The 20,134-nt window shown below is 38.7% G+C and overlaps 1 protein-coding gene across 5 annotated transcripts in view; it reads left to right on the forward strand.

Annotated features, from left to right (window-relative positions):
* Nucleotides 1-20,134, forward strand: part of ROBO2 (roundabout guidance receptor 2) — a 1,045,391-nt gene that overhangs the window by 963,235 nt on the left and 62,022 nt on the right. For all 5 annotated transcript variants that reach the window (XM_064726845.1, XM_064726828.1, XM_064726854.1 and 2 more), the window contains 4 exons: nt 4,261-4,492; nt 10,209-10,333; nt 13,080-13,251; nt 18,783-18,965. In XM_064726845.1, the coding sequence (XP_064582915.1) occupies nt 4,261-4,492; nt 10,209-10,333; nt 13,080-13,251; nt 18,783-18,965 (712 nt within the window). The remainder of the gene's footprint in view (nt 1-4,260; nt 4,493-10,208; nt 10,334-13,079; nt 13,252-18,782; nt 18,966-20,134) is intronic.

Genomic DNA, 20,134 nt, shown 5'->3' on the forward strand with positions numbered 1-20,134 from the left:
GGGGGGTGAGAAGGAGCACACAGGACCAATTCTGGTGGTAGGTCATGGTAGGTCAGTGCTGAGCACCACCCACCCAGGATCTGCCCTCTCCTACATCTCCTATATATCTATATATCTATATATCTATATATCTATATATCTATATATCTATATATCTATATCTATATCTATATCTATATATCTCTCTATATCTATATCTATAATTACAGTGGTCTCTTGAGGTTTAATTTAGTGCTGGTCCAGGAGCATCTGCATGTTCTCCCTTGTCCTTTGAGGGAGCAAGTGTGTCTTTATATCAGCAACTGTTGCAGATTTTTTGAGTTGATATCACCCACTAGAAATATTCTCTGCTGCCAGTATTCAACCCAGAGAATTCCTGCAATTGCTGAAGTAATGCTGAGTAATTTGTGTAAGGAAGTGGCAACCATTTACATTCTTTATCCTTTCATCAAGCCAGAGTGCATGTTTCTGCAGCTCTGCCTGCATGTGAGTGTGTGCCAAAGTTGGAGTTGCATAGCTGAATTAATGTCTTTAAGCATATAAGAATATTTTTAGTAGTCTGCTTGTGGCATGACACATCATTACCACAGAAATGAAGAAAATTATGAAGTCACTGTCACTTTGTATTATATATGACTGTGTAACTGTAGATAAACATACACATATGTATGTGTGCATGTATATGTGAAATATACCTGTCCTACCTCTCACAAATATTTCTGGTTAATCCATGTAATTATCCAAGAGTAATTTTTTGTTCTTTTGGAAACTCTGAACAAAATCTAAAAATCCACCTTTCTCAGTAAGTAAAGTGCCCTTTGAGTAGTTTCCCAACATTTTGACCCTATAGAAGGCCCTGTTCATACAGACTATCTTTAACTGGATATGAGAGATAGCTTTGTATCCTCTCCTTGGTACTGAATGTGACTGGATGTTTATAGAAAACATAAAAATATCTAATATTTTCTTTGTCACTGCCCTCTCAGACTCTGAATGGTGAAATCACTGACAATAATCTGCTATTTGGGCAGATCACTCTGCCCTGCTGTAATCAAGTTACTAATTGAAAGCTCTGTGAGATACAAGCAGGCCTCAAATCAAGGTAGTTTATAGCACCCATAAATGTGACAGCCTTGTGGTACTGCTGCATTCTGCTTTCATATTCCTTCTATTGTTTAGTCTTTCAATTTAAGATCTTAGAGGTCTGGGAGAAAAATATGTGTATGGACCATTTGTCTGGGAGTAGATACAAAAGTATGAGCGAGTGAAAATTGGGATTCTTTAGATATTAATTGGTATTCTTTAGATATTACCTAGGAGTCCAGCTCTTCTCAGTAAGTTGGGAGGTGGGTTTCTGTTTGTGCCATGCTGTACAAAATGTTTTCCACACTGTGTTGTAGCAACACTATGCTACTGCTCAGTCAGGTCAGTTCTGAATTTTCAGTTTTCCCCACTAGGCAGCAGTCAGTAGAGCTTAAAAATAGAGCAAAGACAAAATGGAAAGTTCTAAGAAAGTTATGCCATCTTTCAGCATAGCTTCTAACTAAGAAGTAAAGCAAGAATCAAACTCAGTGTTTGATTATTAAACATCATAACCTTATATTGTAATTTAGGTTAAAAATCTCTGTTGCAAAGTGGATAAAAGCTTTATTTTTGCTGAATTTTGTAGTAAATGTGAGGGTCATAAAGTCTTTATATCCATAAAACATTTAGTTAATCAAAGTCAAACATGGATAAAAACAGTTTACTCTGATTTACAGACTCCCTTCATCTGGAAACAGCTGCTTAATGTTCTTCTTAAAAACACAGCTTGATTCTTTCGGTATTAACAAGCTATTATTGTGAGTTATATCCCTCTTTCAGTGCATAAATTCACTTAAAGTGAATGCGGAGAAGTTTATAAAATGCAAGCTTAATGTTGTTGTAACATATGTTGCAAGGTTTTTAACAGTGACAGTTTTGATGAAAGACATTTCTGCCTTGCTTTCATAAATAAAGCTTTCTTCTTGCTTGCCTTGCTTTTTAATGTCTAAGAATCTGTGTCCCCTCTGAATGCCTCAATAAACTGTAACAAGATTATAGGAGGAGCATAATAGAGCATGGTTTGTGTTTTCAGCCTTAAATTCATTTATTCTTAAGTGAAGTCAAACAAATGTTTCTCTAATTCTGGAATATCTTTGAGCAAGCAAATTGACAAGAACATAAGAAATACACTACTTGTTGAGTCTAAGTTATAACACAGAATTACCAAACAGCCTGCTCTATGGTCTTGTTATTTGTGCTGCACTTTCTGTGCTCCTGATTTGGCAGCTACAGAAGCAGTTTGGTTTGGTTTACTTTTAGCAATCAAATTGGCTTTGATTTTTTAGTGTTTTTTTTCCCAGGAAAATTTGTGCAAGAATCATAATGCCTTGATTTTTGGCCTTTTTTTTTTTTTTGAAGATAAATAGATCTCCAAGATAAAATACATCGAAAGCTTTTCTTCAAATAAAAATCCTATTTATAGGATAAAATGGTTAAACTTCCATGGTCCAGTCTTGAATTCTGCTTGCCTAGCAACAAATAAAATATGAACCAAAGCAAACATTCCATCTCCATCTGATGGCCTGAGAGCATCACAACCCCTGGATGCAGAGGGGCTGCACAGGCTGTGAACACAAGAAACAGCACATGTCTTTGGAAGTTGTTTTCTCTGCATCTGTCTTATGTTTATTTTAATTTGCTGTGCATTTCATGAGCTGTGAGCCAAGTAATGGACTAATTGTAAGCATGTAGGATATCTTCAAAGACTTGTCCTATTCTGAAAGAATTTGTTTTCCTTTTCTTCTCCTATTTCAGCACATCAGTAGCCAAGATGTGCTTAGTAAGTTTACATGCAGCAGCCTTATGCCAGAGGTTTTTTTTCATGATTTATTGCAGGGGTGGGGGCCTTGTTTTATGATTTAAGGTGGTATTTGTCATGATGTATAGAGCTGGAGAAAGCAAAGCAGAAAGAAACATTCTGTAACAAGTAATGTAAGACAAATACTCTTTGTAGACAAGTAATCAACAGAGATTTACAAGAAGGTGTGGGAACCCAGAACATCCCTCTGGCTGTCCAGGATGGCCAAGACCCCTGCCAGGGGGCTCAGAGACCCTGGCACGGAGCCCAAAATGCCCCTGTGGTTTTGATTATGACCTGTGGAGCAAATTACCAACCTTGTATGAAGATCAGCAAGCCACAACAGTTTAGGTAGAATGACAGTGAAGTTATCACAGGGTGGAAAAAGTAGATTTTGGGGTTTCTGGAATGGGAGTTCAGGAGGCAAGATGGAGGGATCTGGGCATGTCCAGCCTTTCTCCTTCTTCTTCTTGGCCTCCATCTTCTGCTGTGATGTTGGCACCTACAGATTGGTTTAGAGTAGCAGCTCACTGTCTAACATAGGTGATAGGTATTGGAAAGTAATTGTAGACATTGTATACATAGCTTTTAGTATAAATACATAACACCCCCCGGGGGGCAGGCGATGTGCCTGGAACTGTCCTGCTGGATGGACCTCGGCAGGGCAGGAGAAAATTTTTTATAGATAAGATGCAATAAACAACCTTGAGACCAAGAACTGAAGAGCTCTGACTCCTTCTTCAAGCGCTCGGGCTGGGAAAAGAGACTTTTAACAATCTCAGGGTCGCAGCGACCACCAAAAGATCCTGAGAACAATGTAGTTAGAGTAATAACTTCAGCATTGTAAATGTGAGTTTTCTCTTTTTGATGAGGGGAGAATTGTTCTAGGCAACTGTTTGTTTTCTTTTTGTGCAGTTTGTTGGGGTTTTTTGTGACGGTGTTCACAGCAGTTCTTGGATGAGGGGAGAGACGAGGATCTGACTCCATGTTTCAGAAGGCTTGATTTATTATTTTATGATATATATTACATTAAAACTATACTAAAAGAATAGAAGAAAAGATTTCATCAAAAAGCCAGCTAAGAATAGAAAAGAAAGAATGCTAATAAAGGTCTGTGGCTCGGCTCTCTGTCCGAGCCAGCTCACTGTGATTGGCCATTAATTAGAAACATCCAACATGGGCCAATCACAGATGCACCTGTTGCATTCCACAGCAGCAGATAATCAATGTTTACATTTTGTTCCTGAGGCCTCTCATCTTCTCAGGAGGAAAAACCCTAAGGAAAGGATTTTCCATAAAAGATGTCTGCGACAGGTTTTTATTTGTTTCTTTGTTTGCTTTGGTGTGTTTATTGATGTGTAATCTGCTGTCGTTGCCAGGTGGACCGGCAGTCCCAGTTTATCCAGGGCTACCGCGTGCTGTACCGCCAGACCTCGGGCCTGCCCGCCCCGGCCACGTGGCAGAACCTGGAGGTGAAGGTGCCCACCGAGCGCAGCGCCGTCCTCGTCAGCCTCAAAAAGGGGGTCACCTATGAGATCAAGGTGCGCCCTTACTTCAATGAGTTCCAGGGCATGGACAGTGAATCCAAGTCTGCTCGTACCACAGAGGAAGGTTGGTAAAAGGGCACCCCTTGGGTGATTAAATTCGGTACTTCCACAAGAAAATTAAGACATTCAGTAGATGCAGTTCTACAGATATTTCCCTTAATTCCTCTTATTATCTTTGCAATTGTATTGGTGTTCATGTATTCAAAAAAGCAACGAGCTTTCATAGCTGGCGCTGGAGGTTATTCTGTGCCTGCATGTGTTCGTCTCTGTTTCCTCCCCATGATTTCTGTTGGTTACACACTGAGGTGATATTAAAATTTGATATAATATTCAACTTTGTGCTGTAAATATCCCCTGAGAAAGCACTGTGCTGGTCTTACATTCTTCTAGCTGATACATCTTTCTAAGGTGCAGGTGGCTTTTGGTCTTCCAAAAAGTGTTCACTGCAGCCCTTCTTTTGTAACCACTGCTGTTGCAATGAAAGACCTTGGTCTGCACTTTGAGAATAAAATAAATGCAAGCTCTCACAGATGAGTGTTTGATACTAAGCACATCCTTCTGAATGGGTAATAATGTAGATGAACAGTTGGCTGGGAAACGAGGAGTAGTGAAGGACATGTATTTAACTAGTCTGGAGAAACTCCAGTCTCAAGGGCACACCACTTCACAGTTTCTGTTAGCACAGTGTTCATGAAATTGCCCTGTTCAGTACTGCAGAGGATTCCCCTGAGCACCTTTGAAGCCTCTCTGAAACAGTCAGGATTCAGACAGAGTGAACAGTTTATACTTCTGAAATGCTCAAGCTTTTATATCTCTAGCATTTAGCCTTGTATATAGTTGTGCTAAAGCATGTGCACTCCAGGGCTGCTGGGTTTTTTTTGGAAAAGTAAAGACACTGGGGTGAGATGTAAGTAATTTTAATCATTTGCTGTTAGAAACCCACCTTTCTACCCATGTAATGCAGTCTTTGCCTGGTGAATCTCTCCTGTAAAAGTAGGATGGTCCTGACAGTGAGGGTTCATCTTCTCTCTGTGTCACTGATTTTTTGATTTTTTTTTTAAAGCAAGAGAAAGAAGTACTGGTGAAGTTTTAAGATGTTCATATGGTTTCAATGGGTTTTGAGTGCACTCTTTCCTTCCTATTGAAAGTGCATCTTAATCATTTACAGTGGTCTCCTGAGGTTTAATTTAGTGCTGATTGCCAAGTACTCTTTAATTCTGGAACAGACTTGCTTATTACTCACTTTTCTCTTTGATTTGTTATGAATATTACCCAACATGTAAGTAAAACTGAAGATAACTTGGTTGCACTTTGCACTTTATGGATGAGGAAATTCAGTGTCCTGCAACATGTAGAAGAGTGTGCAGGAAGGCAGTTTTCAAGTCTGATTTGGAATTTGGAATTTTATGGTCCCCAGTTCTTTGATCAAACTATAAAGCCCATATCAGTTGGTGAAGAATATGTTTGCAGCCCTCTGCACAAAGATTTTTTTAATCAAAATGAAAATTTTTTAAATATTTAAAAATATTTCTACAGATTTTCCTCTTGTCCAATTTCAATTGATTTTTAGTGTTTATTTAGATCATGTAACTGTTTCTTGCTAAAGGTAAATTAAGAACTACTGGAAAAGAGAGAAGGTCTTATACCTCCTGTCTTTTTCTATAAAATACTTGAGGAATGACATTCTCTTTCATAAACCTTAGCTCCCAGCAGAGCCTGTCAGGTAATTTCCTACCTTAAAGGACACTTTGTTCCTGTGGAATAGCTTTTCACATAGTGAAGATTTAAAAAAAAAATATTCCTGCCTGCAGATATGTATAACTCACAGCCTAGGATCTGCTTTGTAGATTAATATAACCTTCAAGGAGTCTGTTTACAAGAATCTCCTCTGAAAAAATGTCAGCATAGGACCTGTAATATTATCACCAGAAAAATGTCAGCTCCTGTAACAAAATTCTTCCTCTTCCTTGGGTGATAAAATTAGGTACTTCCACAAGAAAATTCAGTAGATGGAGTTCTACAGATATTTCCCTTAATTCCTCATATTATCTTTGCAATTACATTGGTGTTCTTGTATTCAAAAATAGTATCAACTAAATGTTTAATGATAGTGGTTTGCTCCCCTTCCACTGAAGAAAGATGGCAGTCTGTTTAAAGGTGCTATGTTGCCTGTCATTCCATTTCAAAAATGAGCTATTCTTAGACTTGACTTTTAAAAAATGTTAGCTATTCTATTTTTAGAAAATAATTTGTGAAGTGATATGAGTGTTGGAAGTTTTCTTTGCAACATCAGAGCAAAGTATCCCTAGTAAAGGCAAAGTACAACAGAAATGTAGTGGCAACTTTCTGCTGGATTGGATTTTACGTGCAATGTTACTTCTGAGGCCTACCTCTAAAAATCAATTTTGCTGCAGTTAGACTTTTCCTCTAGATCAGACATTTGTAACAGTTCAGTATCCATCCATCTCCTGCCTCTTTGGCCTTGTGAAGGTAACAAATGGAATTCTGTTTGGCTGCGTCTGGAAAAGATGAGCAGCGATTTGGGTTCTTTCATATCTGTAAGAAGAAGCTGAGCACTGGAATAATTGACCTGTCAAGAAGCAGGCAAGGTGTTCTCCACAAGCCAGCAGCAAGGGAAATGAGAAAACGGTTTTAAAAATGTTATTTTTCAATGTGATCTGTTTAATAACTGCAGCAGTGTCAGACGAGTGGCTTAATTTATATCACGGTGCCAGCTTACAGAGTGATTTTATCAGAGGGAGGAAGCTGAACTGCTACATTCTAACATGTGTACACACATACAGTGGGAGCTAAATCAAAGATTTTATTTTATATTTTCATATTTCTTTCATACTTTCTCTAGAGACAGATATTTAATTTTTTTCTCAGTTGCATCCACTGTTAAATCTCCTTTGGAATAACATTATGGAGTAGTACTTGTCCTGCATCTTGTTTGTCACCACAAAAATATGACAGGAATGGAAGTCCCCTTAGCTTTTATCAGCTGTTCTCTGTCAGATGCTGCTCACTTTAATGCAGCTCTTAAAATGATATTTCCACAGCTGCATTCATTAGCTGCAATTTTAATTTTACTTTAAATTTATCCTATGTCCTCAAAAAACCTCAAAAACACCAACACATCATGGTAGAATATTAACTAGAATGTTCATGCAGTTTAAATGTAAAGACAAATGAATACAGTATGGGGTTTTTTTAAAATTTTAGAGTATGCTATTCATTTTACATTTCTTTTGCATTCACACTCCCTTTTCCCCCCAGGTATGCATATATGAGACATTATATTTCTGAATGCCCTTTTTGTTTTAGTAGGGAAAGTAAATATGCTTGAGCGAATTGTTCCATTGTACTTAAAACCAGAAAGAGTTATGCAGCGTTAAGCTTTGCCATTTTTATGATTATTATTTTCACATAAAATATTCTAATTAATATCACACCCATACGTTTATTCACGGTTTTATTGTTATTGAATAACTTGAAGACTTTTAAAATGCTAATTTTTTACTGTGTGGCAAATTATTTCACTTGCCATAAAATACACAATGCAACTATTTATTTCACCAATTTTATGCTTTGCACGATTGCAAGGAGTAGCCCAAGGCAACCTTTCCATGCTTCACTCGAGCTGGCTGAGAGTCAAATTGTCCACAATTCAGCTCCATTTCTCCCCTCCAGTTCCCTGTTTCTCTGCACCAGGCAAGGTCACAAGGACTCTACCAAGCATTATTAGCTTTGCAGCTGAACCAGCATCTGAAAATGTAGTTGTCGAAATGTGAAGCCTCCCAGGACTGTAAAATGTGTTTCATTTTTCATCTAAAATATTTTTATTTCTGCTGTAGTCCTGTGTGGTTCCTTGTCCTCACCTCTGATACCCTAGTTTGAAGTTGTGTGATTCCTGCAGCAGAGCACTCCAATTTTTCAGGGTTATCAGGGTAAAGGTTCGAGCTCGGCTCCATGAGCCTGTGCCAGGTCAAGTGCTGAGGAGCTTCCAACGTGGGAACACAGCCAGCCTCAAAGAAGCTGTGGAGAACAATAGAAATATCTGAGTTGGCTCAGGAGGCTTGAACACTTCTGATATCTGTAGCTGTGCTTCTTTGTGTTAAACATGCCAGACTTTAATACAAAGATGCCAGAGGCTCTTGGCTTTTCTGGGAAGCACAGTCCAGAATGGACCATGGATATCTGTTAAGGATAAGACTAGAGTTCTGTTGCCTTGAAGTTTAGCAGTGAAGAAGTCACTATGACCAGGGGGCTGGAGTCAGGGATCCTTATCACATGATATGAGATGCCCCAAACCACGTTGTTATGTAGGGTTTAAGTTGGGCCAGGAGAGTGATAAACATTTTAGGTTCTGATATGATGTCCACCATAAGTTTTTAAAATCAACTTTCTTATTTCATATTAAATATTTTAAGATCAGATTAAAAGCAATGAAAAATACGTGGAAGACAAATTCCACAAGTATTAAAGAAAAAGACATCTCCTTAGAACAGAAGGTGTCTGAGCAACAGCCTCCTGTGAACTGGAAAATTGTCCTGGAGAGGTATCACTTTATTAGAACTTTATTAGGTCTCACTTTTCTGGCCTCTTTCTATTAGTTTCATTGAAGACTGGGTAGGTGGAGTGGGAGAGATGGAATAAATAAATTCTAGGACCAGTTCCAAGCAGCTGCTATCCATCAGCTCTTACCCCCAGGGACTATACCTTAATATAATACAGCCAACCTCGGTGGCCTCGCTTGCCACTGTGGTGGAGCTTCAACACTTGCCTGGGAGCAAGGGAAGGATGAGGGGGGCTGCAAGAAGTTTTAGGTGGCTGAGCAGAGCCATATTGACAGTCCTCTGTCCTGGCAGCCACAGCCATGCTAGGAGAGCCCAGGATGGATGTGATAAATGCTCACAGAGGAAAGCTTTCCATGGCTGAGCTCCTGCACCACTTCCCTGAGCCAACAGAAGCACCCTGCTGCTGGTGTAGCTGCAAGAGGGGCTTTGTCAGCATAGCTGTGGTCACTAATAACTGTGTTTTTAATTTTTTTTGGCATTTCTAGACAACAAGCAGGGCTGGCAAGCAAAGCAGTTGTCTTGTAAAATTGGCCTCGATGTGCAGTGACCAGCCAAACAGCTGTGAATGGTTGAACTGAACATGACTCTGAAGAGAAAGCAATTTGCCTAGGGGCAGAAAAGGACAGAAGTATATATGTGACCTAACTTAGCACCTGCTCTATTCACTGGTTTTTGATGTAAAGCCATGAACATTTTAAGCCTTTTCCAGTTCGGACATGCAGTTCTATGTTTAAACCTGGTATTGTATTCCTGGAGAGCAAACAAAAAAGGGTCATTAAATGTTGGCTGCTCACATCATTATTAGACCATGTAAAAATAGAAGAACCAAACAGCTTTGAAGCCAGGTGAAGCAGCCTCACATGTGACTTAGTTGATGCATCCATAGTTATTCATGCATATTATGGAAAACAAAAGCAAATGTGAAAGCGATTCCAATGCAAACTTAAGAAATGTCAAATATAAATAAATCAGGAGTGATTTGTATTGATTCTCCATTGCCACAAATTCCACATTGTCATTCATCCCTGTGCTTCTCTTCAGAAGGGCATTTTTCAGCATTGTCAGTGCCTGACAAAAGTGCATCCCTAGGAGCGTGAGTTTTCCATGCTGCCTGCTTGCTCTTGCACTGCTTCAGCAAAATACATGTCCTAGCAAATGGATTAATGCCTTGCTTCTGTTTGCTCCCTCTCCTTGGTGTAGCTCCAAGTGCTCCTCCTCAGTCTGTCACTGTCCTGACAGTTGGAAATCACAACAGCACAAGCATCAGCATCTCCTGGGATCCTCCCCCTCCAGATCACCAAAACGGAGTCATCCAGGAGTACAAGGTACACACCATGGCTGATGGGAGGGCTGAGTGTTTAGGGAAACAGCCTGCTTGGATTACAGAACAATAGCACTGTTTATGGGTTTAGAGTCTGACAGCGTTTACAACTGCCCATGTAATTATATGGAGAAAGAGGACTGACTGCTTATGGATTTCTTTATTATTATTATCATGATTATTACTACTGTTATTTTAAAAAGCAAAAACACCATGAGATTGATATGAAAGAGAGCTATAATTTCTAGCCAGTTTACAGTTATTATCCTTCTAGCTTTTCCCTGCTGTGGAACAAGAAGAAGGGGGGATATTTTTTGTAAGGGGCTTCTGCACTCCAAAGACAGGCAGTGAAGTCCCTGTCTTGGAGTACCTTCAATATGGCAGCAAAGCTGGCAGCAAAGTTGCTTCTTATTTCCTCCGCAAAAATGCTAATCCTAACACTTCAAGGTCAAAGTCAAGGACTGTGGTTCTGGGAGAATTCAAGATTTTTTCCAAATATTATCTTTGTCAAGTTTCAAAACTTAAAGTGCCAGGTTGTTTGCTCTGAAAAGCAGGTTGAACACAGCTGGTATATCCAAAGTTTGCTACATGAGAGTCACTTGCATTGGTTGTATTTTCTTCCTTTTTGTTGCTATGATGGCTCAAAATATCCACTCCTTATACATTAAATGTTCTTGTAGTCTGTAATTTCATACGAAGATCACTTTTGCACAAGGATATTTTCAAAACATAAAAAAAAATGCACTCTGTTATTCAGGTGCAGAAAATGATTGGGCGAGGTTCAGCCTTGTCACAGCACGGAGCACAGTTTGGTAAATTAACCTTGCTGTGGCTGGCCTGTATACACCAAATGTGAAATGTTTAATTGAAATGGATCAGGGCAGCTTTCTTGACAGTCCCACAAAGGGTGGAAGTGGTGACTGCAGCTTGTTTCACATAAAAAGATTTTTTTTTCCCTGCTGTATCTTGAGGGAGCACAGCATGAAGAAGGGAGAAAGTGCTTGGCTTCTAAATCAGATAAAGGTTCAACCTTCCCCAGCTTTTCACTTGGTCAGAGGGATGGAGTAAATGCTCACAATGTTTATGTGTAGCATAGCACTTCTTTTATTTTGCTTTTAGTCAATATCAAGATTTATTAGTCCCAGGATTTTATTGATCTAATTTTCATATCAATTAATAATTATCCTTTGGTTTAATTAATCTTGATCCTGACTCCACTATAAGTCAATATAAACCATCCAGGGCTTATAGGCAAACGAATAAAGCACGCTCCTAAACTACAAAACATGTAGATATGGAACAAAGTGGGCTGATGTCTAATAAAAGCCATGTTCCAGGTGAGTGCTCAGGCCTCTGGGCTGTGTATAAAACCAGCTGGAGTCACTGCCTGTTACAGCCCTCCTGTGTTAGATTAGCTGGCTGCCTGAGTAGTGAACTGGCTACAGTGAATGGTGCAGGGAGCCTAATATTTGCTTGAGTATGAAATAATTGCTGAAGTTCCACAGTGCATTTTCTAACAAATTGAAAGTAGATCTGCTGTTTCCACTTCAAGCACCAGAATGCCTGTTAATTCATTCATTAATTAAATGCTTTTAATTAGGGACATCTCATAGCTGTTGTAACCTAAGACCAGGACAGAAGGAGTGAAGGAATGAATGCAACAGTTACTCACCTTAATGCATTCTGGCTGGCAAATAGGATCTCACCTTAGGTTTAGGAAAACAAGATAATTTTTTTTCCTCTTCAAATCCTGCTCAGCATTTCACAGAAAAAAAAGGTGTGGTAAAACACTGAGCAGGGTCAAAGTAAGTGTAAAGATATTATTGCTGTTGCTTAGATGCATTAGTTTGTCACTAATAGTGGTTCCACCAATAGTGTTTTCTTCTGCTGTTATTTCTATGTAAGTGTACCTGTGATTTATTTATGCATTGATTTTCTTGTGTGATAGTAGATGCTTTCTTTAGTAAAACAGAAGCAGTATTAGCAGATAGCATTAACTGAAGAAACATGCCTAAAAGTTAGTTTCAAAATCTCTTAGGAGAATCCTATAAAAACTGCAAGAGGGAGACATAACACTCTGAACTCATAGACTGTTCTCATGAAAAAATGCCAGTTGTGATTGTAGGGTGGATTTTCTGTTTAATTACATAATATTTGAGGGAGAAACTGATGTCTTGATTCCTGAATAATGTAACTAATCACAAAAGCAGCAGTAAGTATGAGTCTGTGCTTATTCCATTTCAGAAATTTCAAGTATCCCTCTTGTGAAATGAAAGGAAGTTGAAAAAAATTTTGAAAATTGTTTATTTTTTAGTGCTTTAAGAAGTGTTTCACCCTGTGCTCATATCCTTTTGCTATTCAGCAGGAAATTTAGAAGGAAAAAAATGTGGGTTTTTCTTACACAAAAGGTTTGATAAATAAGATTTTGATTAATGTATATAACACATCTTTGCCACTTGGATGATCTGGTCCGTGCTTCTAAGAAGTGTAAGCACAGAATTTGCACTCCATGGAGAGCCAGAGTCCAGAGACGTATTTGCAAGCAGTCTTTGCAGCTGCCTTGGTCCTGTGCTAATCTGGGATACCTTGCTGAGCTAAATCATCCCAATTTCAGCAATTCCTGGACAGTAAGATTGTCAAGAAGTCCCAAATAAGCGATTGCTGTGAAATACCTTGATATGTCGTGCCTATTTGCGATTGTGTGAGTGTGAAGAATTTCATCTCTTTTAACACATCAACTTTTGTCCCAGATCTGGTGCCTAGGTAATGAGACTCGGTTTCATATCAACAAAACAGTAGATGCAGCCATTCGGTCTGTAGTAATAGGTGGCCTATATCCAGGTATCCAGTACCGCGTGGAAGTTGCTGCAAGCACCAGTGCAGGTGTGGGAGTAAAAAGTGACCCACAACCCATAATAATAGGTAAGTTATTGTCTGTTCTGTTGTTTTGTTTTGCCTGGGCTTTTTTTGTGGATTTTTTGGGTTTTTTTTTCTCTCAGAAATACTTTCATACATCACTTCTGGAAGCGTAAAAATCTGTGGAGGAAAAGATGAGCTTTGGCTAGGGCTGGTTAGTTGCTTTTACATTCCACTGCCTGATGATGTTTTCTTCTCTTCCTGCAGACAGTGAAGGGATGTATGTTCCCAAGATATATGAGAAAGTGAAACTGATTTAATGTTTTGGGGTTTTTTTAAATGAATTTACCTCTTCTGGAGGTTGGCAGATGCGTGGAGCCCAAGCTCCCTTTTCCTTCTGTTAAGATGGCCAGAATATTGCCTTACTCATTCCGCTATTTACCATTGTTTTCTGAATGTCTAAAGTCAGTGTTTCTCAGGTATCCCAAGACAAGCCTCCTCTGTCAAAGCAAAAATTGTCTTTAGACCAATTAGAAAGCAAAGGTAGCATTATCACCCCAGCCTTTTAAATAGTTGTTTCTTGGTAGTGGTCTCCATGCAGAACTAATTTCATGACCTGAGGGAACCACAGGTTTTGTTTCTTCTGAAATTTTTCCTGAGTATAAAATATTAAGATGGGAACAATATGGAAGACTAGAAGTAATTATGTTTAGCAAACCTGAAATGAGCTGAGCAAAGCAGAACCTCTTTTTAGTGCACAATACAGGAATTTTGTTGCCTTTATCTGTATGATCTAACTTAGTTATTACTTAATGGACATTTGTTTGTTTGTTTGTTTATTTGGGGGACTTCTGTTGTTACTAAATATTTTCTTTCTAGAAAATGTTGTCAATACACTGTCCCGAACATGGACTAGTCTATTATGTGTAGACCCTTGGAAAAGGCCATCTCATAAGCTTTGCTTAAATGTTTACTGATATTCCGATTCTTTTTTCATCAAAACAGAAGCTAGGATACTTCACCTTTGAAGTCTCACTGGAGACAGAAATACAAGAGTGGAAGTGAAGGTAGCACTTGGTTTAGAAAAGGCTGCCACAGAAATACCAAAGGGAAAAAAAGATATCCAGAAGTGAAAACAAAAAATTGATTTTTGAAAATGCAAGAAACCCAGGACCTTTTAAAAAAATTATTTCACTAAGAGGTCCATCTAACTAGGCACAAAATGCACTGCACTTATTCCAGCAAAGCACAATAAGTGTATTGCATTTCAAGTACATGGGTAGCCTTGTGTCACTTAATGTGTTGTGAGTTATACTTGCACCAAAAGTCTTTGCTGGATGATTCCCAGAATTCTTAGTGATATTTATTTGTTCCTTAAATGATCCCAGAATGTCTGCTTCAACAAGTTTGTTTGGTGACATCTTTGCACATTTGAGTGTCATTTGCATGAAAACTAACAGGGAATAGTTTCTGTTTGGGTTATGTTTCTCTTGTCATTTCTGGGTTTTTTTTCGGAACCTGAAGCTGGACGTGTTTATTACATAGATAGTCTGTATCTCCCTTTTCTTTAGGCCCAGTTTTGCTTTTGATTATGAATTGCTAGCAGTTATTTCTCAGACTGTAAATTTCCTTGATGAATGTAACAATGTTTAGGTGATACCATTTCTGAAAAACCTGAGTTGGCACCATTCAATGTTTGAATGGGAATCAAAATAATAAAATATGAAAATTATTTTTTAAGTAAATTTAAAAAAAACAAAACTAGTTACATAGATTTAAAATGAGCTTATGAATAAACCTCAAAATATCATAATGAATGGGAAAGCATTATTGAGTTAATATAATAGAGTTCTATATGGTCTGGTGCTTATCTATACCATTTAACAACTTGCAAACAGAATTAACAGCTCCAGAAATGCTGAATTATGGAGAGAACAGATCAGTGGTGCAGGAGAGTTAAGCTGTATTTCTAAGCAGTAAAAACTTTTAATAGTCATGAAATACAGAGTACAGTGTATAAAAAGAGGTGTTATTTTTAAATACAGGATTTATTCTTCTAAAAATGTTTCAGGCTTTTTTTCTGAAAATAACTGGTTTTCATGGTGGATAATCAACCACTGACCTCCCAGAGTAATTTTAGATAACAGACCTGTGACAATCCAGAAAGCAAAAAAAGTAGAATAGGTAGCAGTAGGAAGTATATGATTCCTTTAGTTAGAAATTGTCTCACTATTACAGGAATCTTGTGCCCATACTTGAAGCAGGATGTTGAAAAATTTTACGGAAGACTCAAAGAGAATCAAGAATAAAACTTTTCTGATCACTAATGATATGCTAAAAACATTCATTTGGAAAACCAGAAGTAAAATTGGAATAAGGGCAATGCTGGTTAATGCTATAGCTATTATTTCTTTTCATCAGTTGGCCTGGTCCCTCTTACATTCCATCATTGGCATAATGATATGAGGAACAGCTGCAAACTTTCACAGTAATAGGTACAATCGAATCTGATGTGTCTAATTAATTTTTGGTCCTACAAATTAGTTTTGTTCTTCATTACTCTCCAATGGGAGGAAGACATTATATTTCATTATGGTTTTGTCTTCAGGAACAATGGAGCGTTGCAGGTCGCACACTTCCCTTGTCTATGTTCTAATTAGTTGAACTGACAGCATTGTTACAGAACCACCTGCAGTACATGAAATAGTGCACTGGTACCTTGGATGACATATTTATTACTTCTGCTTAAATATTATATGAAAAAGTACAAGACTAATGCTATTTGTTTCCCCAACCCCCAACAATTATATTAATTTTATCAAAAGTCAGTGGGTAGCATTCATCTGTCTCCATTTATTCTTCCGTCATCAAATTCACAAAGCATATGTTATTTTTGACATTTAAAGGAATTATTACTTCTGCAGTTGTAATTGCTAGGCACAGAAGGGTAAGAGCAGACAGCCAGACTGCAAACTTTAGAAGGTAATTTGGAGACAGATTGTATCTTCCCCTAGAAGAGAGGCAAAGCATACAATCCACTGAAACCTCTTCCCAGGCACTTTGCAGTTTGCTCTCGCATCCTCCCTTTTCAAAGGACTGTTTTCTGGTCTTAGAGAAGACAGGATCCTCAGATGTTTTTGGAGGCTTTAGTGAAAGGAACTCATTCTTGAATCCAGGAGCATCTACTCCCAAAGCTGGTGTCTCCAGCACTTCCCTGCCTGCTCTTCTCCTTGGTAGCATGGCTGTGTCTGAAGCAGTGCCAAGACTACCTGTTTCCTCACTGTCCCACTGCTTTGGCCTCTCCTCCAAAGGGCACAGAAATTAACTGCAACTTAATGGTAATTAGAGCAACTCCACCTCCCATGCTGATTTCTACTAGAAAATTGATTTTGTGTCTGGAGGAGCATGCCATGGAGAGCCCCTTTCTATTAGTTTTACTGTCAGCCCTTCCTCTTTCAGCGCTGGGGTGCTCCTATGGATTGGTTCCATGGGCAGAAAACAACATGGAAAATCAGATAAAGCAGCCAATGCTGCCTGCTTTCTTTCCTTGCCACAGCTGCTCAGTGAGTTTCATTCTCACTTATTGAATCAGGCCTGGAAGCCATTGGGCTTTGGCAGTGGCAAGACAAAAGACGCAAGTATGGCAAAGGACGGTGGCAGCTCCCAGAGCCTGGTGCTGGTAAAGCTTCCCAGCATGGCCAGTACAGACTGGTGCATGACACCTGTACTGGTGCACTTCTTGTACATCTGGCAGCATCTTTCTGTGGGACCTGTTCTGCTTGCTGGGAGCCTGTTTTGCTCCTTGCCCAGAGTGACTGAAAGCAAGCCAGGCTCTAGCACAGCTTCCAGATTGCCAAAGCAGGCAGCCATCAGCACTAAATATTGCCGTGGTGCTGAAAGAGAGGAAGCCTAATAAACTCATCAGCAGTGTGATAGCAATGACATTCAGGACACTGCATTTCTCCCTGATTAACCCAGCCCAGCTCTGGGGGCCTGAAGCTGCATCTTGGCAGGGGCAAGATGCAGCTTCCAGAGGGACCAGAGGGGCCTTCTCAAAGGATCCCCTTCTGTAAAACATGGCTCTGTGAAATCTGGGTCACCTGCAAAGAGGTGTCTGTGGAAGTGGGGCTGGAAGTGTCAGACTTCTCAGATCTGCCCCAGCCAGAGACCCTGAGTGCTGCCTTTAGGCTGGAGCCAGCGAGCTGCTCTGCTGGAAGTAAATCTAAGCATTGCTGAATTATAGAAAAGGAATATGTGCATTTTCACAGCATGGCTCAATGATACAGTACTTCTAATAATTTCCTCCAAGTGACCATTTCAGTGTTTTACTGCAATGTTCAACTACCTTTATGTGTGTGATAGACTCTCATAATTGAGAATCATATTGTTTACATCTTCTTTGTCTCAATAGAGTAGCTACTCCTGCAGCTCTTCAGTGTGCATGCAGGCATCTGGTAATATTGCATAAACATTTCAAGGACTGAGCTATATTCCAGCTTTTACTGGAAATGGTGGATAATCTTTCATGAATTTCAAAACTGCAGATGTGGGCAGTTTATATAAAATACGCATAGAATAAAATTCAGGGGTTTTTTTTAGAAAAATATGTTCTGCATTTCCTAATTTTAAAAGTAACTATTTTTGACAATTTGAAAGTGCTGGCCCTGGATCTATATGCTTTAGCATTTCCTGGATTTCCATTTAGATTTTTATGAGCATTTGTTTTCAAGCTAAATGCCAAGCTTTTCCTTTTAGAAAAGTTCCCTATTAGAGAAAGAGGGGTAAAAAACCAACGGGAACATCTACTGGAATTTGCAGTTTTCTGCTGTAATATACAACTTAAGATCCTATATAGTAATTTTTGATGCATGTCACTTTAATTGGTACTCCAAGTAATAATTATTTCTTGCAGGTTGATATTAAGAATTTGCATGCATATTCTAGGTGGAAAAAAAAAGAATCTGTTGCTGTGATTGTTCAGTGCTTACAGTTAACTGTGTCAAAGATGGTACACTTAGAATTTGTATGAACTGCTTTCCCCTTGAAATAATTGTTGGAAAATACATCTTTGCCCCAGTGGAAAGTGCATTTATTTTATTGTTAATTTCAAATTTGGAAGCTAGCATTCAGGGAAAAAGAATGAGTAGATTAAGTATTTTTGGCCTTCTTCTAATGTAGCATATTTTGTATCTGGATTACTCATTTGGAAAAAGCTACTTACTGATTGCTTGATTTATTTTTTTATCAGTTTCCTGTGATCCATTTTCTCATTATTGAATTCTGTCTACAATTATGGGAAAACAAACTAACAAATATTATTGTTAAAAAAAAGCTCTTGATTGGCATCTGTTAGATTACGTGGGAGTGTGCTATGGGTCTGTCTTTCCAAATATATATCTGCAAAATGGCTATGGATTTACTCTAGAAACACTGAGATTGTGCTGTGCATTGCTACTTCCTAAAGTTCTTCTGCTGTGGGTAATTCTTTTGAGATTCATTACTATTTTTTAGAAGCCTTTAATTTGTGTGTTTAATTTGTTCCACTGTGCATTGCAGAATCCAGAACAACCACATTCTGTTCAATTTCTCTCGTGCAGGAGGTCGCAACGAAGTTGTCATCACCGAAAATAACAACAGCATAACTGAGCAAATCACTGATGTGGTGAAGCAGCCTGCCTTCATAGCTGGCATTGGTGGTGCCTGTTGGGTCATCCTCATGGGTTTCAGCATATGGCTCTACTGGAGGAGAAAGAAGAGGAAGGGGCTCAGCAATTATGCTGGTAAGAGCAGTGACTTTATTGCCATCTCAGCAGGTGCTAGCATAAAAAGAACAGGAGCTTCTAAACCTACCTAAAAACCACATTGAACTTACAGCAAAAGTGTCCTGGGTGAATTCTGTATGCTCGTTTTAAATGTATGCTGTGAAATTGCTGGTGTATGAGAAGCTTTAAATGCATCGCTCGGTACCACATTCCATCATTATCATAAGGCAGTATTTCTACATCTCCAGCACATCTAGCATTAAAAAAGTACAAAGAGGATTAGCTGCTCCTCTTGCCCCTTGCTCAGAAGGCACTCTGTTGGCATTGCAGCATCATTTGTGTGTTCAAATATGAGTTAGACTAGACCCTTACAAGGAAAGTAAAGGAGTTTTTGTCTTCTCCTTCTTCTTTCCTGTGTATTTCCATGTTTCTGAAGCCATGTGCATGGCAAATAAATGAAGGTATTTAATCAGGGACTTCATACCTGTAGATGGAAGGGTGATGTACTAGATAAGGAAGTGTTGTCAAAATTTACCTCAGGCAGAAGCCATAAACAGTTTTGTCTCGGAGGCAGAACATCTTCAAATGTTCTCTTTCATTTAATGTTTTTTCCAGTTATAAATAAGTTTTTGAAAACTACATTTGTAAAATTAAATATTCTTGCCAAATGAAAATATTTTCATCTTTCCCCAACCTTTGATTTGTGTATTATTCTGTTTTCAGGATTCTTACAAATTTTTGGGAAGTCAGGTGATGTGTCATAAAATGGATTATTCTGAAGCCTAATTTAACACACAAAAACCAAAATTCTTCAAATATTGCAGTAGATTCTCTTGTAGTTCTTATTAACACTAAAAAGAGAAATATTTGCCCAGTAAAAAACAGAACATATTTAATGTTGACATTATATCACATGTAAGTTACACAAGTGCCCTTCTATTTACAAGTCATCAAATGTGAAACCAAGGGCTCAGGTTCCCTAAATGGCTGAGCAACAACTTGCCAAAAACCAACAATCAGTCACAGCCAAACTGTTCCCAGTTCAGCTCTGCCACAGTCAGACTCCTCAGTGTTCTGACTGGGCTCACTAAACCAGCAGGAAACTATTCCATGTTGGTTTTCCGTCCTTCCTGCTGCGTTTGTTTTCCACTGGCTTTGTGAAAGGACAAGAAGGGGAGCAGTGGAAA

Source organism: Zonotrichia leucophrys, chromosome 1 (genome assembly GCF_028769735.1).
Source record: "Zonotrichia leucophrys gambelii isolate GWCS_2022_RI chromosome 1, RI_Zleu_2.0, whole genome shotgun sequence".
Classification (NCBI taxonomy): Eukaryota; Metazoa; Chordata; class Aves; order Passeriformes; family Passerellidae; genus Zonotrichia; species Zonotrichia leucophrys.